General features: G+C 40.7%; 1 protein-coding gene and 1 long non-coding RNA gene across 11 annotated transcripts in view; both read left to right on the plus strand.

Moving 5' to 3' along the window:
- Positions 1-25,582, plus strand: part of usp25 (ubiquitin specific peptidase 25) — a 240,471-nt gene that overhangs the window by 21,579 nt on the left and 193,310 nt on the right. For 9 of the 10 annotated variants that reach the window (XR_004502882.2, XM_078172109.1, XM_033649505.2 and 6 more), the window contains exon 2: positions 21,978-22,055. The exons of the other annotated variant lie outside the window; for it this stretch is intronic. Coding sequence is in view for 8 of the 9 variants with exons in the window: in XM_078172109.1 (XP_078028235.1) it covers positions 21,978-22,055 (78 nt within the window). In the remaining variant the exon portion in view is untranslated. The remainder of the gene's footprint in view (positions 1-21,977; positions 22,056-25,582) is intronic. 10 annotated transcript variants of the gene reach the window in all.
- Positions 7,525-10,087, plus strand: LOC144464599 (uncharacterized). The gene is made up of 2 exons (XR_013492279.1): positions 7,525-9,603; positions 9,764-10,087. It is a non-coding gene; the product is annotated as an uncharacterized LOC144464599 (long non-coding RNA).

The following is a 25,582-nucleotide window of genomic DNA, read 5'->3' on the forward strand; positions in this document are numbered from 1 at the left end:
GCAGTTGACAATGCTGTAGATGTTCAAAATTCCACCCTGTTTTGGATAAGATATAAACCCAACCACATTGTCTAAATATTCAGAGGAATTTCATTCACAAGATTCCTCTGAATGGTTGATGACTAGTGTGACAAACAGCCATGCCAGACATGTCGCATGGAGATGAGAAGTGTGTTTGTGTACGTGTTTGTTTGTGAGTGTGTGTGTGTGAGTGATTCAATTCAGTTTTTTTTGAAAGTCCAATACCACAAATCACAATTTGCTTTATAGAGCTTTACAGCAAACAATATCCCCTTGTCCTTGGACCCTCCCTGTGGATAATGAAAACTGCTCTTGTGGTTGACTTGGCACAGATCTGTCACAGGTGTAACTTCTCTCACAAGTCAGTGACCCTGCCATCCTCTGTGCACACAAAGCGGCATCCGTCAGTCTCTGACAATGACCAAAACACACTTGACCAAACTCATTTTCATGTTTACTTGTCTCAAGTGGTTGAAACATGGTCAAATGAAAAGCTTTAAGTGCATGAGTAACAGTGCTATGAATACCTAAGCCATAGTAATGGAACTCTTTAGGTTCTCAACAACACAAACAGGCAGCCATCAGAACTACCCTGACCTGCTGGTATAGGAGCCTTTATGAAAAGCTGTTCTCTTTAGTGTTAATGTGTGGTTACAGACATAGATAGTTTATTTGTGCTCGAGGAGGAAATTCTTTTCTACAGCAGGTGCATACAAAAACACAGAAAGGTAAACATACAGAATGCATATCCCACATGTAAGACTGCTAAACATCGATCAAAACTGTTTGATGACCTGAAAGCTGCGTGTACAGTCAGGTCCATAATTATTTGGACAATGATACAGTTGTCATCATTTTGGCTCTGTACACCACCACAATGGGTTTTAAATGAAACAATGAATACCTGCTTAAAGTGCAGACTCTCAGCTTTCATTTAAGGCTTTTTTCAAAAATGTAGTATGAACCGTGTAGGAATTACAACCATTTCTTCACACAGTCCCCCAACTTTAAGGGCTCATAAGTATTTGGACAAATTAACATAATCATCAATTAAACAGTCAGTTTTAATACTTGGTTGCAAATCCTTTGCAGTCAATGACTGCCTGAAGTGTTGGACACATAGACATCACCAGATGCTGGGCTTCTTCCCTGGTGATGCTCTGCCAGCCCTTTACTGCAGCCGTCTGCACTTCCTGCTTGTGTTTTGGGTGTTTTGCCCTCAGTTTTGGCTTCAGCAAGAGAAACACATGCTCAGTTGGATTCAGGTCAGATGATATGACTTGACCATTACAGAACATTCCTTTTCTTTGTCTTAAAAATGTCTTTGGTTGCTTTTGCAGTATGCTTCAGGTCATTGTCCAACTGCACTGTGAAGCATCGTCTAATGAGTTTTGAAGCATTTGGTTTAATCTGAGCAGATAATGTAGCCCCAAACGCTTTCATCCTGCTGCTCTTGTCAGCAGTCACATCATCAATAAATACAAGAGAACCAGTTCCACTGGCAGCCATACATGGCCATGACATAACAGTACCTCCACCATGCTTCACTGATGAGGTGGTGTGCTTTGGATCATAAGCAGTTCCTTCCCTTCTTCCTTCTCTTCTCTTCCCATCATTCTGGTAGTTGATCTTTGTTTTACCTGTCCATAGTATGCTGTTCCACAACTGTACAGGCTTTTTAGATGGTTTTTGACAAACTCTAATCTGGCCTTCCATTTTCAAGGCTAACCAATGGTTTACATCTTGTGATAAACCCTCTGTATTTATTCTAGTGAAGTCTTCTCTTGCTGACAAGAGCAGCAGGATGAAAGCTAAAGTTTTTGGAGCTACATTATCTGCTCAGATTCAACCAAATGCTTCAAAACTCATTAGACGATGCTTCACAGTGCAGTTGGACAATGACCTGAAGCATACTGCAAAAGCAACCAAAGACATTTTTAAGACAAAGAAAAGGAATGTTCTGTAATGGTCAAGTCATATCATCTGACCTGAATCCAACTGAGCATGTGTTTCTCTTGCTGAAGCCAAAACTGAGGGCAAAACACCCAAAACACAAGCAGGAAGTGCAGACGGCTGCAGTAAAGGGCTGGCAGAGCATCACCAGGGAAGAAGCCCAGCATCTGGTGATGTCTATGTGTCCAACACTTCAGGCAGTCATTGACTGCAAAGGATTTGCAACCAAGTATTAAAACTGACTGTTTAATTGATGATTATGTTAATTTGTCCAAATACTTATGAGCCCTTAAAGTTGGGGGACTGTGTGAAGAAATGGTTGTAATTCCTACACGGTTCATACTACATTTTTGAAAAAAGCCTTAAATGAAAGCTGAGAGTCTGCACTTTAAGCAGGTATTGATTGTTTCATTTAAAACCCATTGTGGTGGTGTACAGAGCCAAAATGATGACAACTGTATCATTGTCCAAATAATTATGGACATGACTGTATATGAGGCCCTTTATTAATGCATTGTGATAGGTAGGGCTAGGCAATGCAATAACTATGTACGATAACCACAACGATTTTTAATAGTTTCAAACAGGGCTGTCCCAAACGATTATTATTCTAATGATTAATCTAGCGATTATTTTTTCGATTAATCAACTAATCTAACGATTAATTTTTCGATTAGTTTAACGATTATTTTTTCGATTATCAATTATTTTTCCATTATTTGATTAATGAAGCAATTTAAGCAATATTAATACCAAAACAGTTCTTATTGACATTAATATTTATTGAAACATCAGTGTTTCCCCTACCATTATATTAGCTAAATAGCCTTATTTATCTTATGTCATTTCTGTCTCTGCATGGTCGTACGTTTACAATTCTCCTCTGCTCTGTGTAACACGCACGGCAGAGTTTGGCCCACACACAAACACGTGCGCGTGTGCGCGCACACACACACACACACACACACACACACACACACACACACACACACACAGACGAGCGGCTGCATTTTACCAACCCAAGTGGGACATTTGTAACCGAGCTTGGCCCGAACCTGCAGCACGGCACTATGTACACAGTCAATCGAGCGGAGCCTGTGTTGCGTTCAGGTGTTGTCACATAAATAACAAATGCCAGCACTTGAATAGGTCATAGCTCAATAGCACAGCACTGCTGCCGCTGCACACTGCCATTTTTTTTGTTTGAACCGACGTGTCAACGCTAATAATTTGCGTCAACGTATTTATGTAGTCGATGACGTCAACGACGTCGACGCGTCTCCCCAGCCCTAGTTTCAAACCTACTTGATACTTTTATACTCATGTTATTGTGTCCTGTGCTGCAAACCTTTAAACATCTGTAGCTCCAGTTAGGGATGGGAATTGATAGGATTTTATTGATATCGTGGCCATTATCGATTCTGCTTATCAATCCCATTCTTTATCGATTCCCTTATCGCTTCCTCCTGTGAATTTTCTGTGTAGAAAAAGTAGACCTTACAGGTTTTTGGTATCAACAACATAAATTTTATTGAGTTTGTATTCTAAACAAGAGATAAGTGCTAAGTAAGTAAGTAAACAAAATATGAAATTGGTCCACTGCTATCATCTAAAATGGAACAAAAGAAAGAATATTTGTACAGCATTTGTTTTCATCTACGTCAAATAATGTTACAGAATCTGTTAGTGTTGTACCAAAATTGGGACCCACGGTACGATACCAGTGAAAGTATCACAGTTCTGAGTAGTATCACGATACCACATCAAAAATTAGACAGATGTGCCTTTTGTCATTTATAAAAAGATAAATCACTTTTCTATAATACATTAATGATATTTCAATAGAATAAATTACTTATTGACTTATTCATACTTCAAAAACAGCATCAATAAATGATTAACATAGGGGGGATCAAAATAAAATAAAAAAATAAAATAAAAATCAACCAGCCACCCTTTTCCCCTGACAAGTTAAGAACAGTCCCTTAAGTGCGGTGAGGTTTGTGGAAATGTGAACGGCTCGTTCCTGCCACGGTTCAGCTGTTCAGGTACTTTTGGGCAGTCATGACACCAAGAAGAGGAAATTTTTGGACCTGGAGCCAGGCTTCTTGGTCGCCGGTAAGCCATTATCTTGCACCGCGGAGCACTATGGCCGCCGTATTTGACAGGAATACGTATTCCTGTCCGTGTCTGTGTCTGTGACCCCGGCTCAACCCACAACCGGCAGGATTCGCCTTTTGTTTCTGCTGCTGGTTGAAAACGTACTCGCACAGTGTGCTGAATGATTTATTTTGCTCGCACCAAAATATTTTTAGTCGCAAATGCAAGTAACGTTAAAATGCTCGCACAGTAGAGCCCTGTAGTGGAAAACAAATCACTGTAGCATTGGTGGTGTTTCCGCCCTTGCATGTAATTACGGTGCTGCATAAATTGCACGTCATGCTGTTGTGATGAGTGAATGTCATAAGTCTTTTTTGGTGAAGTGAAGCCAAGCTTTCGGCCGCTTCTGTCTTTCCACCATTATGTCTTCTTTGTTGTTGAACATACTGCTGACTGACGAGCGTGACGTGCGTCATTGACGTGAAGATTCGGCGTAATGAATAGAATCGATAAGGGAATCGTTAAGCATAAAGGCTAATGATGTCGATGAATTGAATCAGTTGGAACCGGTTCTTAACAGGAACCGGTTCTCGATTCCCATCCCTAGCTCCAGCGCAATGTGAAAAATGTTAACATACTGCCCTGCCATTTATTTTATATAATTTTTCATGTTACATGTTGTGCAGCTGTCTATTGTCTGTCTTTGCATTTCATTGTGATCGAGTGCTCGTGACATTAAATGTGGCTTTGACTTGCAACTGAACATGTAGCCTATTTCATAGAAAATACCGAGATATATATTGTGTATCGCCATACAGCCTGAAAATACCCAGATATCATGTGCTGTCCATATTTCCCATCCCTAGTGATAGGTTCTCTTTCCGTTTGTTTAAGACAATGTATTTTTTGTAGATAAGGCTTCCAATGTAATATTTGACATTTTCTACATGGCAAATCAGATCATGGAGTTGGTTAGATTTTCCAGATTTACCAGTGAGTGCAGTTACCTTTGTTAAATGTTGCTGTTGTCCCTGGCTTTATGTGAGAAGAGGGAAAGATCGCCGTCCGCTAGGCTAATCCATACAATGTAAAATGCCATAGGCTTGTGCTAATAACGTTAGCATGCTATAGTCTTTTGGATAACACGTTTAGTACTTGACAGTAGTGGTGGGTGATAAAACGATAACATATTGTCTCCCAATAAGCACTTAAGCGCCGTCAATAGAAAAAATGTTTGATACAACGTTCGATAATGTTACTGTATTCTGTCTGGAAAAAACACAAGGAAAGCTGCAAAAGTGACCCTCAGAGTTGGGGTGTGCAAGGTTGGTTGCATGAACACATTCACTTGCTCCCTGGTAACCTAGCAACGGTGTCATGCAAACAGCTAACAACATCAGGTTTGGTTGCGCCATCCTCGTGTGTGAACACAAGCTGTTTTGCCAGGTCCGCTTATAAGAGAGAGAGGGTGAAATTTGAAATGTGAAATTATGACTACTTCAAACTGAATGTTTTTATAAATACACTGTTTGTTCACTACACAACTGCTCTGCCTTTCCACTTTTCTCTCTTCCACTCACCTCCTCCACTCACCTCCTCCACTACTTCTGCCTGTGTACTTGAGTAAATATACAGGGATGCAAACAATTCTGAATATTAAAATTAGGGGTGTGTCATCTAAGGTACCTCACGATTCAATTATCGATTCAGGGTGCTACGATTCTGCGATTATAACAACAGGCGGTGCGATTACAATTCAGGGTGCTAGGATTCTGCGCATACAATGATTATCAGTGCTTTTTTTCCCATACAGGATAGATTTTTTCTCAATCAGTGGCTACTTCTTACTTTTAAAACAGCGTACATTTGTAAATATCAGTTAAATCAAGTAAACAAATATTTCCTTCCACCATCTTTTATTTACAAATGGAAACACTAACATTTTCCAGGGAAATAAAGTGCACTCTTTAAAAATAAATAAGTCTTTCAGTCTGGATAACTTAATTTTCTGGCTGGCAAAGATGAATAACTGCACAATGTGCACACACATAGACCTTACAGATAACACACACACATTCTCTCTCTCTCACTCACACTCACACACACACACACACACACACTCACACACTCACACTCTCACACTCTCTCATTTAGAATGGGTAATTTTTTTTTTTGTAAATGTGTACACGGGTTTCACTGCTGGGTGGTGCTATTGCATTATACCAGTAAAGCCCCAGTTATCCGAATACCAACTCAACGGGCCATTTAACCAACTTGCCGTTTTAATAGAAAGGAGCACGTAGGCTACTGACCTGTTGCCAAACCCAGTCTCACACCATTTCTTGTCATATTCACAGTTCATACTCACGGCCAGCCCTTGACGGTGGCCGTGTGGGTGTGACGTAGTAGATATTGTGGGAAGTAAAGCGGCATCTAGAGTGTACGGATGGGAATGCACTGTGAAAATAGTCCTGTTCATGCTACGGGTGGTTGCAGTCTGTTTATAGCATAGTTACAGCATAGTCTCTGTGAGAAGGCCCTGCGTTATGTTTTCCTGCTGTAGAGGAGAAATAAACGTGTTTCTGCACAGACATCAGTTCTGCATCCTCATTCTTTAAGCAGAGTTGGTCTGGACTCCTAGAGCTAGTTACCAGCAACGAGCGAAGTTGTAAAGATAATCTGCAGAAAACCAGTGTCTCCCAACTACGGTCCGGAGCGCCAGACTGGAGACAGTAACACAATCTAGTCAACAATTAGTATTACCCCCCTCCCCCCTAAAAAGAAAAAGAAGTTTTTCATGTATTAATTTTTCATAACTGCTTATGATCTAAGGACTCACCCCTAACATATGCACACACACACACATACATTAATGTAATGTAATACCAGAGGCGAGTGAATTGCTCTTTGCTTGGCGGTCATCAGTGCTTGTGGTGGTCCGCTTGCAACTGGCTAAATCAGGGGTGTCAAACTCATTTTCACCAAGGGCCACATCAGCATAATGGCTGCCCTCAAAGGGCCAGATGTAACTTATAAATATAACTAAATGTAACCAAATGTAATGTAAAATAAATGTAACTACTCCTTAATGTTAAATAACTCTGAATTTATTACTTATTCAAGTTACAAATATTACAGTTGCATAGAAAAAAATATGTTTGCTTGTTGCTCTGTTATAACATAAATCCTTTTAATTTGTCAGGTTATGAAACCTACATAACTCCATCAATCAAGGATCAAACTATCCAAGTGAATAAAGAAAAATAACATCAAACACAAGTTATGACATTAACTTTGTTCAAAACGTTTTTGTCATAGTTGAGAGGGGCTTAATTACTGTAAAACCAACAACTGTGAGCTGCTAAGAACATGTGTGACAGACTTTTCTCTTCCTGGACATTTTGGGATCATTATTTGTATTTCTCAATTCCACTTGTTGGATAAATCGCATTGATGTGGAAACACTGCCGTCTAGTGGCGGGAAGCCGTCACTTCGCGGGTAACATAATTGACATGCATTGTGGGAAATGTAGTTTTTGGTCAAATCACGCTTTTGACCTATTTATTTTTAGACAATCAGACCTTTTAAGCTCTCGCGGGCCACATAAAATGACGTGGCGGGCCACATTTGGCCCGCGGGCCTTGAGTTTGACACATATGGGCTAAATTGTCCAAGCGGCAGCGCGCTACTTGTTTTTGTTCCGGGCGCTGCACGTGCTACTCTTTCTTTTGTTCCGGGCACTGCGGCTGTATTGCATTCAGTAATTAAAGAATCGACGTTAATGAATCGATGCTGAATTGTCACGTGTTGCATTGCGATGCATCGCAGAATCGATGAATTGTGCACACCCCTAATTAAAATACACTAACACTAATTTGGAAGAATACTGTGTATTCCAAAAACAGAACAAATCCATTGAGCAACAGTGTTTCCCCTATATGCAACTAGCGCACTGCCGCTGCTGAAATATGACCGCTGCTGCTGATTTATTATTCTTTTTTCATCTTAGCTCTTTAGAAACTAGCGTTATATTATTTGGCGCTACGGACGCTTCATACCCAGGTCAAGTCACACACTTGTGAATAAAGCATATAAGAGGAGAGGGCTCTGACTTATCTCTTCAAAAATTAAAATTATATTATTTTGCGCGACGGATACTTCATGTAGTAACATAACAATATACTATTTATCTTGTTATACAGTTTTATTTATTTATATATATTTTTTCCGGCAAAAATAGAAGTCCTGAGTATCTGTTGTGGAGGGCGACGGAGCGCCACAGCGGTGAAGGAGCCGGAACGCAGCAGAGCTGCAGCTGGTGGAAGCACATACATTGACTAGAATTGAAACGTATCAGCTCCGCTGCCGTTCCGGAGCGCAGACGCAACCTACACACATCTGGTGGGATTTGGGGGACAGGTGACGGTCAGACAATGACTACGTTTACATGCACACCATATTCCTGTATTATTCGGAATATCCATAATATTCCGGTTGCGCACGAGTCATGTAAACACGTGCATAACCTGATTGAGGTTTTAACCAGAATAGTGTGTCATGTATACACCTTAATTGGAAAATGCCCCTTACCTTATTCACTTACATCTGCGCATGCTCGATTCGCAAGGAATCCTGGATTGTCGGTGTTGTTATGGTTATGGCAAGCGGGTAGAACAGCATGGCGAAAAGCAGCAAGAGCCAGCATTTTTGGGGTCAGGAGGAGACTGCAGTCTGCCCTCAGATAATGACAGACTTAAATATCACAGAGTATATCGATGGGAGAAAACACAGACATAGCAACATCTTAAAAAAGATGTGTGAGAAGCTTAAGGAGGCTGGTTTTGTTCGAACAGCCGACCAGGTGAAACACTGATGGAAAACTCTCTAAGCGGCATATTCAAAAACCAAAAAAAGAGAACAACACCAGCGGCTCTAATCCGTCCAGTTTTGTTTTTTTCACTGCTATGGCAGAAGCCTCAAGCGGAGTCAATATCGGCTTTGAGACCCATGCTGACTACGACACTGGTAAGTTTAGCTAACTAGCTAGTTCAAAACAAGTCAAATACTGGCTTCTTAATTTAAGCTAGCACTAGCTAGCTTACCGCTAATGTTCATCTGGTTGCTAAACATGTTGTCCCCAAGCCCACAACTGGACCGTAGTTGGTGTAACACTCCTACCTAGAAGTACGTAACCAAAGCTAGAAATAAGCATACTCGAGTTCTTAAATTATGTTTTTTTTTTTTTTTTTTTTTATAACTTTATAGAGAATGATAGAGAACCAAGACAGCCACCCACTCCTCTGTCCGAAGGTGAAACAAGTGGCAGTCGCTCATGTGCTAATGATGACATGATATTTGCTATACTTACAGTTTAGCTAACATTAGCTGTACAAAATATAAGTCTATGTATATTGGAATGCTAGCTACTGTGAGCTCCTTAATTATGTTTTGTATTTGCATAGCTATGGAGAATAGAGCTGATGATTCTGCTACACAGTCATCCACTTCTACAGCTTTGCCTGTTCAGGGTAAGATTTCAATACCTTACTTGTAATGCATAACAACAGTGCAACTGAATCATCAACAATTCCACTAAATGAACTGAATACAGCAGTATTGCAATGTAACCTTTGTGTTCTTCAGATAATAGTATTCTTAGCTAAAAGTGCTACTGTATTTCTTGTCTAGGTGCATCCAGATGCAGAAGGTCTTGTAGCAGTGCTCATCAGCATCACGAGTTCCTGGAGAGGATGTAGCAGACACAATGCCAGTGGTTTGAGCAGCAAAGAGAGCTGAGCTTTGTCAGGGAGGAAACGATCTTAACCGAAGTAGTTGCTGAGACTGCCTGCACAACAGGGTTTTAATCAACCAAATACTCACATTGTTAAGCCACTTGCCACCCCAGGCCATTCCACAGCCCCAGCCTATGTATCCTCAACCCCATGACATGTACCAAAGGTTCAGATACTCACCTGACAGCCACCCTGGGCATCACTCTCCAGCACAAACCCCACGCCCAAGCACACCTTCATCTGAAGGTCATGCAGATGACCAGAGTGAACCAAGGTTCTACCAACACTTGAAGTGAGACAGTAGTGCATTATGTGTTCTTTGCCCATCCATGTTGTTTTGGCCCACACTTTAGTTTTGAGGCTGCAACTTGATTGTTGCACTTTATTTCTTAAGAAAAGGAGATCTATATTTTTATTTTTTAGTACTACTTTATTTAAGTAAATGTGATCTATTTGTTGGTTTTTGTTGGGATTCACCGGACCACAGATGATTTGTCATTTTTAAAATCTAAACTGGACATTTAAAGGCTTCCTTCTCTGCATGCTCTTTGTTCTCCAAACAAAGACAGCTATTTGACACCCATCTCCAGGATGTCTCACCTCACACCTCAGTGAGACACAAGTCTCACAACTTGATTGGACAGGACTTTTACAGTGACATGTGACTCTGTGATGTCACAGGCATCTGGAGAAGGTCTGCTCCCTTCAGACAGTCCTGCTCTCTTACTCAGGAACTGCGGAGCAGCCCACACCTCTTTGGACTGAGTCCAGAGTGATCATCTGGACCAGCCCAGATGCTCAGACCCTTGCTCCTTGTCCTGAACCATCAAAGGTGGGGCAATTGCTCACAGACCCTCTTTTTCCTGGACCATGTCTTGCCCACGCTCAAGGCTGAGGCAAACCTGAACCAGAGAAGTTAGACACGCAAGCACAAGGTTTGCAACTAGCTTTCTGGCACCATAGAGAACCAAGTGAGTTAGCACCCAGCGTCTGACTCTGTAAAGACCTCCAGCGATCAGCTTCCTCAGAGTTCCACCTTTGGAACAAAGGACACACACCAAAGACTGCATCTGGAACCACAGCTCTTTCCGACCCTCCTCTGCCAGCTAACAAAGCAGCACACCACCAAAGCGATTCTTCTTCCCATCCATTCAAAGATCGGTAACGTTGCAAGTGGGCATAGCTTTAACACTTTACAAGCTAAGCAAGACTGTTTAACTTGTATGTGAGTTAATGCTGTTGATTGAGTTTTTGTTGCGATTGTTTGCAGTTAGGTCATTGATTAGTTGGCTTCGCCAACGCTAAGTGTTTAGTTTACTAATACTGTTCACAAACAGATTCTTCCACACAACTAAACAATCTCTGCACTAATCCAGACTGTTTGCAAGACAAAACACATTGACATAGACTCATTAACAAATAGGCTTTCAACAGAGCTACACCCAAACAGGCATCTCAAAGTTCCCGCTTCTTTTCCTTTATCTTTGTCCTGACCACACGGTCAGACAAACACCTCCCCCGATCTGAAGCCAGCTTTGATTCGGCCATCTTGTAGTTCTCTGTTGTCAGACATTTTGTTTTGTAGGCAAAACGGCTCTTTGATCACCACACCCGCCTTTGTCTTTCTCTTTTCTCTCTCTCTCACACACACACACACACACACACACACACACACACACACACACACCAAGCTTGTATATAGTTAGAATTTGTGTGTTTTGGTTTTACTTTGCTTACTTTGTGAATAAATATAACTCTTTGGAATCATACCTGCTGTCTGTTTAATGTTGCACAAGAGTGAATAAATAGTCAACCTCTGCTGCGTCAAGAACTCCGAAATCTTTCAGGCTTTATTGTTAATTTTGGTTATTGTCATTAATTTAATTATTAATCAAAACTCCAAATTAATAGTTTAGCATATTTTATGAGACTTGATATCTTTAACTGGCTATCATTTTCCCTTTTATGGGAATGGTGCCCCACGAGGTGATTTAATGTTAATTAAGTCACATTATTTAACAAAATTATTAGTTATTATTAATAATTATTAATTATTTCTGATAGCCAATTGACCCCAACATATTTGGTGCCTCCGTGTGAAGCCCGAATTTAAATCCCTACATATTTGGTGCCCCTTGGTGAGGCCTAATATGTTGATCACTACACTTTTGAAATATAGCTGTTAGCTATACTGTACAAAATGTTTCCAAAAGTTTACAGAAAGTGTTAACTTAAATATGTAAAAATAGTGCTTCTTCAACAGTGGCGTTTAGCTATAGTATAGCTTAACATTACTACTTCTGTTCATTGGAAACACAACTTCTTCTTCTTCTTCCTCCGTATTTCCGGCATCCCAGATGCCTATGGGCGTATTGCTATTGCGTATTGAGACAAGTGCATGCAATTCGGCAATACTGAGTCTAATGCATTAAGCTGTTACAGGGCTCTACGCTGCAAACTTTTTTTTTTTTTTTTTTTGTGAATGTGCAGGTCAAAATTTCACGTAGTCACACTCATGCCAGTGTAGAGTGATCATTATCATTGGTTTTTACTACCAGCACTTGGTGCCCTTTGCACAACACACAATACTCAGTTATGAAGCTCAGTGTTACTCTTCAGTTCTCCTCAGGTTTATCAGTAAAGTGTATGAACTGGGTACACTGCAGATTGAAATCTACAATGACAAAGAGATTGACGGCAGGCTGCAAAGTAATTAGACTTGCACCGATTACAATTTTTTGGGCCGATGCCGATTTCCGATTTGTAGAGTGTTTGGATAGCCGATTCCAATTTTGGCCGATTCTGATTTCATTTTTTCAAACCACTTTACAGCACACAAGATAATGCAATATTTTCTATCTTTCCTTTATTAGAACATTTTAACCAAGATACAACCAACTTTTCAATAATCATCTCAAACAAACAAAAACAGTGACACAGGTTAAGAAACATTTTCCTTTTTGCTCAAATATAACTTCAGGTACAGTATTAAAGTAAGTAAGAAAGGCATACATAAATAAAAACATAGATAAATAAAATTATAATTCTTGGTGGATAGCATTTGTGGGTAATTTCTTGAACAGACAAAAAAGTAAAAATATCTTATGTGGAAAATTCACACAGGTCTTCGGGACGTGCCCGCCAGTAAGCGTGCAGACACGCGCATCTTTGGCACGCAGACACGCGCCTCATCAGTTTCAAGCGGCACAGTGCAGCAGTGAGAGCTCCGCAGTTTAGTTTAGCAACTTTCTCCTCTCTTTTGATGTGTGCATGAATGATTAAGGTGAGAAGCCACCTGTGTTTCACTTACAATAGAAAGGTTTGCGTGGACGTACAAGAGTCTGGTTAATAATTCCACCAACACAAATGAAATGAGCAGATGACAATGCTGCGTGCAAAACAACTGTGTAGTGCGCACGCAAGCATGGACCACTTGTTTCATTTGGATGATGTGCTGCTGGATCAAAGATCAAAGAGCGCTACGCATAGGACAGGGTTGCCATGTCCACTTATTAGCAGCGACTTTGTGCTTGTTTTTTTGTAAAGTTGCTTACAACTATTGGTAGTCGCGGGTTGAGGTTTTTTGGGCTTGTTTCTAAAGTGGAGTCGCTTATTTGGACTTGCTCTCTAAACGTCACCTTTCTCTATATATATATATATCCGTCTAATATGTTATTAAACGCATAATGTGCAGTGTGCAGAATGTTACCACAGCTCTGCTCCTTCCGCCCCTTTCCTTCTCTGCATACACACAGGTCAGTCAATAAGATTTTTCACATTTAAATGGAGGTTCTTAAACTATTTCGCTAATAAGTGGCCAAAAAATGGAAAGAATACAATAAAGATTTGTAGAAAGAGAGAGGATTAAAAAATTCGACTTCAAGAGGGGGGCAATTCAAAGGCAGTGTGCAGATTCAGATTCTGTGTGAAATAAGTACTCATCATTCAGATCTTGTTCAGCATACCAGCACTGTCAGTGAAAGTAAAATGACTCGTTATTTGCAACTTCTTTACTTTCATTTTCATTCATTTATTCTTTCCACGTTTTTGGTCAGCTAGTTGGTTTGGTAGAGTTCAAGGGCAGTAAATATAATGTATTTGTGAAGTAATTTTGAAACGGTTGCTTATGAAATGCTGATAAGTCCATGCATATTGTGCAGCATCCTATACATATATATATATATATATATGTACATATATATATATATATATATATATATATATATATATATATATATATATATGTACATATGCATTTGCGACTAAAAATAGTTTTGTGCCAGCAAAATAAATCATTCAGCACGCTGTGCGAGTCCAGATTTCAGCCAGCAGCAGAAACGAAAGGCGAATCCTGCTGGTTGTGGGTTGAACGGGGGTCACAGACAGGAATATGGCGGTCAAATAGCCTATGGCGGCTCCGCGGCGCAAAATAACGGCTTACCAGCAACAGAGAAGTCTGACTCCAGGTCCAGTAGCCTAATTTCCTCTTTCGTTGGCGTCATGACTGCCCAGTAGTACCTGGACAGCCGAGCCGTGGCGGCACACAGGCATGTGATGTGTCAGAAGAGAAACGAGCCGTTCACATTTCTCTCTGTGGCAGGTAACGGTCCACAAACCTCACCGCACTTTAGGGACTCTTCTTTACTTATGAAAGGACTGTTCTTTACTTGTCAGGGGAGGAGGGTGGCTGGTTGATTTTTATTTTATTTATTTATTTTATTTCAATCCCCCCATGTTAATCACTTATTGATGCTGTTTTTGAAGTATGAATAAGTCAATAAGTAATTTATTCCATTGAAATATCATTGATGTAGTATAGAAAAGTGATTTATCTATTTATAAATGACAAAAGGCACATCTGCCTCATTTTTGCTGTGGTATTGTGATACTACTCAGAACCGTGATACTTTCACTGGTATCGTACCGTGAGTCCCAATTTTGGTACCGTGACAACACTAGATGTCACAACCATTCCATTCGGAGTTGCGAAGTGAAGCGGCTCTGGTGCCACTTAAAAAAGTGTTCCTCCACTTTTGGGAGTGGGGGAACACTGCTCTCTCAGAGGCCAAAAGTGTTCCCCTACTTCTAATTTTACAAATTAAGCACTGGTTATAGTACAGCGGGATCCCCCAACCATTGCTTATTTATAGTTTTTTTGGTCTTAAATTCCATTCAAGGTGGCATTAAAAAGGTCTTAAAAAGTCTTAAATTTAACTTACTGAAACCTGCAGATACCCTGAAAGAAGACAAACACTGTGCAAAAAGGATGCCTCTGCACTGCAGATATTTCAAAAACAATAAATAAAACAGCATTCAAGTAAATTTTCAAGAGGAATAACATTGAAATAACTGCATTGTTCTGCTGTTTTTTTTTTTTAATAAAGCACAAAACCACTGTTCAACTAAACAAAGACTTAAAGAGGCCTTGAATTTAGCTGACCTCAGTGGTACAAAAATATCAGAGCTTCCGACGTAACTTTCACACTAAACTCTGTAAACTCTTGACTATTGCAGCAGCTTAGACAAGCAATTATACTTGCCTTTTTACATTTGGAAAAAATAGCTGCAGGAACAGGCATAATTGACAGTCAGGTAACTAATCTTTCTTGAAAAGTGCTTGGGTGTACAAGAACTGCCTTGTGCTCTCAACAGGTGTGTAGGACAAGTCTTCAGTATTTTTTATTGTACTAAGTGGCATTGCATTGTGTATTCTATTGTCGGTTGAGCTTTGTGGGAATAAATGAGGTGTTGGATTTGGGAGATACAGGTGTTGTGGTGATGGCCTATGTGCGTAAATTGGTCCATAAGGACCTCTGCCTTCAAATTGTGTGGGTTAATGTGGCAGCGGTGGTGGATTCAACACTTCTCGAAGTAAAGAAAACCCATCAGCGATTGAGGTCGTAAGCCTATCCAGTAGGGCTGTCCCCGACTAAGAATTGTCATAGTCGAATCTGATTTGACAGATTCTTCCTTTAGCCGACTAATCGTCGAATCATGTTGTTTTCCCCCTCATTGATTAATGAGCTCATTTGCGTCAGTTTCCGTTCCAGAGAAAAGAGCTAAAACACCCAAATAAACAAATTTAATTCTTCAGTTGGCATAATAAGATAATAATAATAAAAGTAAAAGGGTTATCATTTTATGTTTATCTTTATTCCTTTCACTTCAAGGTATGATGCTCTAAGCGCAGACGCGCTGCAGCCTCATCCATGTCTTTAACAGGAGTCGTTTCTGACTCGTCAGAACTTGTCATTTCATTCACAAATAAAAACATCCAAAAACATCATCAAAAGGTTTAGAAACAGTTTTCCTTCTTTCTGACTTCAAGTTACTTGAGTAATCAACTCAGGTTCATACAAGTTCATCCACACGGACCGTGTGTCACCGCTCTCAATTGTTTGGCCACGTCGGAAAAAAAGTAAGAAGAAAACAATCAGCGGTGAAATTCGTTTCAAGACACTTCAGGTAAATGAATAATCCTTCAAAAAAGTTTGATTTGAGAGCACACACCTCCTCCAAAGTGTTTGTTTATGCGCTCCGCCACTGTAAATCATCACCACATGATTCCCGAGCACCGCTGCTGCTCATCGCTCCCTCAGGGGATGGGTCAAATCCGGAGAACAAATTTCACACACACAGGTGTGTGACAATCAGTGGGACTTTAACTTTAAATCACCATAGGCCTCGATGCTGCTCTGAAGGTCCTGCAGCGCACTGACTCACCTAAGCTTATTTGGATCAAGCAACTGGGTGATTTATTCATGTGTAGTAATGATTATGCCCATTGATTAAACGCATGCGTCATTTTCAGTTTTTTATTAACAGAAATTATGCTGATGTTTGTATCAAAATAGGCTATATATCATGAATTACTAAAAAACAAATACATTCTATGTTAAATCAAGATGTTCAGCAGCAGTGAGCACCCCCATATAGTCAGAATGGTACGGTCTTGTTTCATAACCACATTTTGCGATGATTCGACGGTGAGACTGGCAGTCGAATCAGACTTCTCCGAATCGAATCACCGAATCATTGACTATTCGGGGTCACCCCTACTATCCAGTGTATCAGAAACTTTAGTAAAGTTCTCAGAGGCTCTTTTCTCTGAGGCCTCAATGATGTCAATGAGTTGCCTTTTGACACAGTCCTCCTCAATAGCATTTTGTAACTGGGCCTCTGCTGGCAGTTGTCTCTTCAGCCGCTCATGGCAGTGTCCCTTCAATTTAGCCTTTAAAAAGTAGATCATAACAAAAGAAATTACAACAATATATATAGCAGAAGTAAACCCATTCTATGTTTACAAACGTTAGTGTTCTAACATTCTTATTCCACTTGCTGGTTGTAGAAAGGCCCTGTCCAAATACCCACACTTGCGCTCTTGTACCCCTTAATTGCGCGCTCCCGCTAAGGGGCGCAAGTGCGTAGGGTGTCCAAATTGTCTTCTGTTGTTATCAAAGGGTGCAAACCTGCGCCCTTAATGCACCCCTTCCGAAAGTGCGCATCAGACCTCACTTCGCTGAAGGATTTTACCCAGAATCCTCTGTAGTGTCGTGACGCCGTAACACTGCACAGCTGGCCGGTATAACTCACCATCTTCAAACGGTAACTGACGTATCCGCAAGCCGTTAACTCCGACTGACAACAACCGTTAGAGGAACATAACGTCAAACAACACGCTGTGTGGTCTTAATAATACATGACAGGGCGTTAATAATGAAATAATATACAGTTTACAGTTGACCTGAGGTTTGTATGATAGTCCACATCACTTTACAGTTTTGATTGTGTCTTTAATTATTATTATTTTATTACCGTATGTCTTTATAGTTTATTTTATATCACAATTTACCACAATTTATCCAAGCAAAAAAACCTTGTAATAGTAATAATGGTAATCTAGGCTACGTTAACGGTAGAGTAAAAAAAGATGTTACAGCTAATATACACATTATTAACAGGTAAATTCAAGAGTAAAATTTAATTTAAAAAATTTACCTGTTGGTTGGGCATCAGCATCAATACTTGGATCTGATGTAGATGCCGCCTTCTCCTGCGGCTCCTAATCCTCCTCATCATTCGCTGATTGTATCTATTTATCATTTGCAGCAGCAGTACTGTGAACAATGTTATTTCCTCTATCGCCATGTTTTGTCTCCTAGGAGACGGACCAGCTGGACCCAAACGGAAGTGACGTGTACGCAACTGTCCCAATTCTCCTTTTTAAACAGCGTCAATCCCTTGCGCACTTACGCCCCTAACTGCACTTTTGGCAAGAGCACTTCAGGGAAGACCTCAGGGCGCAAGTGCGGGTATTTGGACAGGGCCAAAGTCTGGCTTTTTAAATGAGTGGAACTCATTAGTGGATGGATGGATGGATGGATGGATCAGATAGACAGATAGATAGATAGATATCCCTCCGCACAATCAACCATAATCTAGGAAATTATTTTAGGTATATAGAAAAGTATGGGCCTATTACAATTGCATAACCAGCTCAGCACACAGACACACACGTTTACGTCCATGAACATAAATGTAACAATAAATATACATACATTAAGAAGATCTCTCCTCTCCTTCACTGGTGCACCTCTGTATTTCCCTCTCATTGTCTTTAGCTTGGTTGTAACTATGGAGTGGTTAACATCCTCCCTTTGATGAGGAAAATCTACAGACATATCTGGATAATGCTCTGAAATGAGGGCCAGTATGTCGGTATATTTGGTCTGGCACGACTCCCAGTCAATGTTCTATTTTTCTAGTTTTAGATAAGATAAGAATACTTTATTGTCACCTTTAAAATTGTCAGACAATATCACTGTGAAATTCTGTTTAGCAGCTCCTATTTGGCAGTAAAGTACAAAAATGGAAAGTAAAAATGAAAACAATGCATTTATATTCTAATGTCACATTTAGCAGGAGTTCTACTTCTCTGTCTGTCCAAATAAACGATCCTGGCGCCATCTCTGTGTTCACAAAGGAACAGGAAGTGACTAGTTGTTGCCGGTTGCCCTTTTCAGGATTCTGATTGGCTAACGTGGCTTGAGCTTCTCGTTACACTGCCATCTACAGGTTTGGCATGCTCTTGACGGCATATTTATGCGGGTCCATGTAAATGAAAACTTTCCTAAAAACGGCCAGGTGTGTACTATGTTATTTTTGAAAACGGAGAGGGGGAAATATCCTGTGTGTAAACTAAGCAAGCATTGTCCGGGGATAAATGGCAAGGTTGTGTTGTGTTGTGTTGACAGTAGGGTTGTCAAAAGTATCGATACTCTGAAAAGTATCGATACTCAAAGGCTGTATCCGGATACAATACTAATTCACAAAAGTATCGATACTAACAGTGCACGCCACCTCAGCGCCTGTCGGGTGCGCACGACGAGTCCGACGGACACGCGCTGTGCAGGCAGCGCCTGGCAGGCACAGAGCCCTCACTGCAACCCGGCTTGTTGTCGTTGCTGTGCATGTATGCAAACATTTCTGTTGCTGTAATATGGCCAGCGCAGCTGCAGGAGGATCAGAGCAGCCGGTTTTGGTCAAAAATGATAAAGGAAAAAGCGCTCTTTGGAAATATTTAGTGAAGTGAACACAGCACGCTGCAGACGGCAGGTACGGCCCCTCCCCTCACTAGCAGCTGAGCAGCTGGTGTCGCCAGCATCAAACTAAAACATAACTTCTAACGTTAATGTGGGAGCTAAGCAGAAAACTTTATCAGTCATGCCTGTCTGTAACATTGATAGACAATGTTAGTTTCACATAGGAAAGAAGCAAGCACTCTCAAAATAAATCCACTCAACAGGTGCACAGCCAAAAGCAGCAGAAAAAAGAAAAGAAGCCAGCACTCACGAATGTCCTTTTGGTAAATTTAATAAACCAACTTGGGTGGCGTTACCAGAAACACAGACGTTTCGACAGAAAGTCTTCTTCAGTGTGAAGAAGACACTGAAGAAGACTTTCTGTCGAAACGTCTACGTTTCTGGTAACGCCACCCAAGTTGGTTTATTAAATTTACCAAAAGGACATTCGTGAGTGCTGGCTTCTATTCTTTTTTTAGACAATGTTAGTTTAACAGGATAACACAATTATATGTGTCTGAAAAGTTATGTTAACTGTAAAGTCACAGATTGAAGCTGAAAAAACGTTTGGTTTTTCCCGTAACCCCTGGTTCTGTGATCACAAAGTGAGGTAGAAACAGGAGCATCCTGAGCCTAAACTACCAACTCTATTTGATCAGCAACGAAAATATGGTGCCAGTTCACCAGAAGCACAGAAAATAAACAGGGCTGTAGATAAATACATTTGTATGGACAGATCTTGTTTCTGGTTGTTATTTCTTTTGGGGGGAATTTTTGTTGTTATCATTGATGTTACTGTTCTGATCTTTATTTAAAAAATGACATGTCTCTTAAATTTTTGCTGCTGTATCGAAAATGGTATTGAGTATTGAATTTTTTCTTGGGTATCGATATTGAGTTTGAAATTTTAGTATCGTGACAACCCTATATGGTTGTAGTTATGGTTCTGTTCATCTGTCTAAAATTTAAACAGATAAATCCCAAATCAGAAAACTTTATTTACATCACTATATAGACGGTTTATCAGGGGTGGGAATTGCTAGGGGACCCATATTTTGATGTCATCCCGATACTTAGGTCATGATATGATATTATTGCAATATGCTGATTATTGCGATAAAATGTATTACACTTTATTACCTTTTTTCAACTGCAAATGAACTCCCCAAAGGAAAACTTTGTCAACATCAGTTTTACCTCATAAGATAAAGTTTTTAGTCTGTTCATCTCAAATGTGATGCAAAGCAGACAGGCTAACCAACACTATCATAAAACCTGTCATAAACGCTGCAAACACCTGACAAACTTAACTGTTGGCATATCTAACGCCCTCTGCAAGGCCAGATTAAAAGTAAGCGTAACACTTAACATGCAGGTAACCCACTAACTGAATGGTAACACTCATGTTAGAAGTGTTGTCTGTTACAACAATCCTCCGTTCTTGTGCTGCATGTTGCAGTAGGTCTGCAATGTTTGCTCTGGTGTGACTTTAGTGTACTACTCTAGTTTGGAGAATGTGAGACAGTAGTCACCAGTAATGCCACCCTTCCTGCTATACTCAAAGATTCCTCAACTTTATGCTTCACCTCTCTGTAGAGCTTTGGTACGGCTGTGTCGGTGAAAAAACTTCAGGACAGAGTCACATACCTGAAAAGCCTTTTTAATGATGCTGTAAGGACGCAGATCTTTGCAAATGAAGTAGGTGATGGATTGTGTTTTTATCTTAGCCCTCTCAGAGTTGGATGGTAGTTTTGTCAAGCTAAGTGGATCCAGTGTTAGTCAATCTTTCGGCGAAGCGGGTCTAACGTTAGCTTGGCCATCAGCAGCTAATGCTATCTCTAGATAGTGGAGTGTGAAGTGAGCCCTCATGTTGGTAGTATTCCCAGAGTATTTTATTCTTGTAAGACGCTGCTTGCAAACCACATTTGTCATATCCAAGTCTTCCTTTCCTTTCCTTTCCTTTCCTTTTGTGTTAAAAGATCCAAAATAAGTCCAGACATTTGATTTAAATGCCAACAGCGCATTTCTGATTTCTTTCTCTGGTGCCTTCACCTTTCTTTTGATGAACTTCCTGCCAAATGCCATTGACTGAGACCTCTACTGACCTCACCATAAAAAAAACCCCAAAACATCACCACCATTTAGTGGACTGAAAAAGCAATTGATGATATTATTCTATTACCAAAAGTTGTACCGAAATGTGTGGTTTTATAAAAATTAATAATGTATATGATAAGATAGATACTTGGCATACGTGTATTGATACAATATCGCCACGCAAAATATCACAATACTATATGCTGTATCGATTTTTTTCCCCCACCCCTACTGGCTGTAGGTGTGTAATGGTCTTATGAGTAAGTTCAATATTGATTTAGGTAAAATGTTGGCTTCACTCTTACAGTTGTGCTTCCTTGGCATTGTATTTTTTTTTAGAACCTTAATCTGTTCAAACTACTTGCAACTTATCTCCATCATACTCTGCTCTGAACTACTGTGTATCCTCCTCTCTTCTTTTGCTTTCAACAGCACCAGCAGACGCTACTAAACCAGTTGAGGGAGGTCACAGGCACCACAGATGTTCAGTTGCTTCAGCAGGCCCTGCAGGTACATCATCAAACTCATGCAGGTTTATGAAACGCTGGAAAACATGCAAAAAATAGGTGATAGACTCCTTTCCCATTGCAAGTGCACTAGAGCCATGTACCTCTCTGCAGCGGACAATAGTTCCTTTCTGTTAATTATTTATTTACTGGTGTGTTAAGTTCATTGTCACAAACAGGCTGGGAATTTGTGGTGGCGTATCATTGCATCCTGCCAGAAAAGGAATAATAATAAGAATAAGAATGACTTTATTCATCCCCAAGGGGAAATTCAATTATCTGTCAGCTCATCTATTATACAGTGGGTACGGAAAGTATTCAGACCCCTTTAAATTTTTCACTCTTTGTTTCATTGCAGCCATTTGCTAAAATCAAAAAAGTTCATTTTATTTCTCATGAATGTACACTCAGCACCCCATCTTGACAGAAAAAAACAGAAATGTAGAAATTTTTGCAAATTTATTAAAAAAGAAAAACTGAAATATCACATGGTCATAAGTATTCAGACCCTTTGCTCAGTATTGAGTAGAAGCACCCTTTTGAGCTAGTACAGCCATGAGTCTTCTTGGGAATGATGCAACAAGTTTTTCACACCTGGATTTGGGGATCCTCTGCCATTCTTCCTTGCAGATCCTCTCCAGTTCTGTCAGGTTGGATGGTGAACGTTGGTGGACAGCCATTTTCAGGTCTCTCCAGAGATGCTCAATTGGGTTTAGGTCAGGGCTCTGGCTGGGCCAGTCAAGAATGGTCACAGAGTTGTTCTGAAGCCACTCCTTTGTCATTTTAGCTGTGTGCTTAGGGTCATTGTCTTGTTGGAAGGTGAACCTTCGGCCCAGTTTGAGGTCCTGAGCACTCTGGAAGGGTTTTCTTCCAGGATATCTCTGTACTTGGCCGCATTCATCTTTCCTTCAATTGCAACCAGTCGTCCTGTCCCTGCAGCTGAAAAACACCCCCATAGCATGATGCTGCCACCACCATGTTTCACTGTTGGGACTGTATTGGGCAGGTGATGAGCAGTGCCTGGTTTTCTCCACACATACTGCTTAGAATTAACGCCAAAAAGTTCAATCTTGGTCTCATCAGACCAGAGAATCTTATTTCTCATAGTCTGGGAGTCCTTCATGTGTTTTTTGGCAAACTCTGTGCGGGCTTTCATATGTCTTGCACTGAGGAGAGGCTTCCGTCGGGCCACTCTGCCATAAAGCCCCAACTGGTGGAGGGCTGCAGTGAAAGCTGACTTTGTGGAACTTTCTCCCATCTCCCTACTGCATCTCTGGAGTTCAGCCACAGTGATCTTTGGGTTCTTCTTTACCTCTCTCACCAAGGCTCTTCTCCCACGATTGCTCAGTTTGGCTGGACGGCCAGGTCTAGGAAGAGTTCTGGTCGTCCCAAACTTCTTCCATTTAAGGATTATGGAGGCCACTGTGCTCTTAGGAACCTTGAGTGCTGCAGAAATTCTTTTGTAACCTTGGCCAGATCTGTGCCTTGCCACAATTCTGTCTCTGAGCTCCTTGGGCAGTTCCTTCGACCTCATGATTCTCATTTGCTCTGACATGCACTGTGAGCTGTAAGGTCTTATATAGACAGGTGTGTGCCTTTCCTAATCAAGTCCAATCAGTTTAATTAAACACAGCTGGACTCCAATGAAGGAGCAGAACCATCTCAAGGAGGATCAGAAGAAATGGACAGCATGTGAGTTAAATATGGGTGTCACAGCAAAGGGTCTGAATACTTATGACCATGTGATATTTCAGTTTTTCTTTTTTAATTAATTTGCAAAAATTTCTACATTTCTGTTTTTTTTCTGTCAAGATGGGGTGCTGAGTGTACATTCACGAGGAATAAAATGAACTTTTTTGATTTTAGCAAATGGCTGCAATGAAACAAAGAGTGAAAAATTTAAAGGGGTCTGAATACTTTCCGTACCCACTGTATGTCAAAGAATTATAAAGCCTGATGGCTGTTGGTATATAGGATCTTCTGTATCTCTCTGTCCTGCGTCAAAGAGGGAGGAGCCGTCCACCAGAGTTTTTTTGGTCCATCAAGGTGTTCTGTTCTGGATGATGTGGGTTGTTCATGATGGCCTCGAACATCTTCAGTGTGCATCTCTCCACCACCTCCTCCAGTGTGTCCAACCTGACTCCAATCACAGAGCCAGCTCTTTTGACTAGTTTGTCCAGCCGCCTTGCATCTTTGTGTCTGATGCTTCCTCCCCAGCAGACTGCAGCATAAAAGTCTGCTGGGGAGGAAGAGGTTTCCATTAGTTTTTGTGATAAGAATTTGGTATTTTTAAGACCAATACAATACCATTTTTATAAGGGGAAAATGATTACCAATATGGCAGCCGATTGAGTGAACTTATGAGTTGGTATTGTACCGTCCTGTCTGGATGGATGCGTTGAATGAACAGAAGGACTGACCTGCTTGCAACCAAGTGTTTATTAAGCACAAAACTTGGTTACTGTCGGCCGTAACCACGCCGTACCAAAACAAAGCACATTAGCTTCGCTCACTAGCTGCTGCTCTCCCTTCCCGCTGCCCTGGAACAACAACAATGCACCACGCCCTCACATCACTTCCTGCCTGCCTCCCTACTAACTGCAGACCCACAAACACACTCATTTAGCTCTTGTGGCTACTTATCCACTCACTTAGTCAGCAGCATGAACAGTAATTGTCAACTTGTAAACTGTCTGACTTATAAAACAACACATAAGATAACACATTAACAGATTGGTACAGTATGAAAATAGACCTTTTCTACATGGATTGTGCATCAATATGATCATGCAGATGTACTCAGTAGGCTGCTTTCTTACACAAATAACTTAATTAAAGAATATTTAACATTATTAAACACTAACCAATTCTAAAAATTAGCAACTGTCTGGATTTGCAAGATTCCCTGCTTGTCTTTGCTTTGCAGGTATTGTACATACATGCTGAGTCATTTGCATCTGCCTAGGTTCCATTCAAACCTGTGGCCCTTTGCTGCATGTCATCCCCTCTCTCTGTCCCACATTTCCTGTCTGTCTACAACTCTCCTATCATTAAGGCCCAGACACACCAAACACTTCAAGACTTCAAAGAGCTAGCCGCAACAAAACATGACTGTGTCTCTGCCAAAAAGTTGCACATGAATGTACCACAAAGACTACAGCCAATGGCTAACCAGCACATACCTTCTGCGCCTGTGTGAAAGGAAATTAGTCTCCACACCAGCAGATGGGGTTGTCTGCAGGTGATTGTTGATTGAACACAGCTGATCTGCAGACTCCACTGCAGCTGTTAAATCAGTGCATGCACTGCTAGTCTTGTAACTCACACTGATGAAGGCCAGACGGCCGAAAGTGCTTTGTCCTTAAAAATGCTTGAAAGGCTTCATTAAAAACTTTTTATCTGCTGACGGACACATCTGTGTGCGATCCTCAAACTATTTTTGTTCTTCCAGCCACTTTCATATGTGGTCCTAAATATGACAAATATCCCATCACTGGTCATGCGACCACTTTGAAAAGGGTCATATCGTAT

Source organism: Epinephelus lanceolatus, chromosome 11 (genome assembly GCF_041903045.1).
Source record: "Epinephelus lanceolatus isolate andai-2023 chromosome 11, ASM4190304v1, whole genome shotgun sequence".
Taxonomy (NCBI): domain Eukaryota; kingdom Metazoa; phylum Chordata; class Actinopteri; order Perciformes; family Serranidae; genus Epinephelus; species Epinephelus lanceolatus.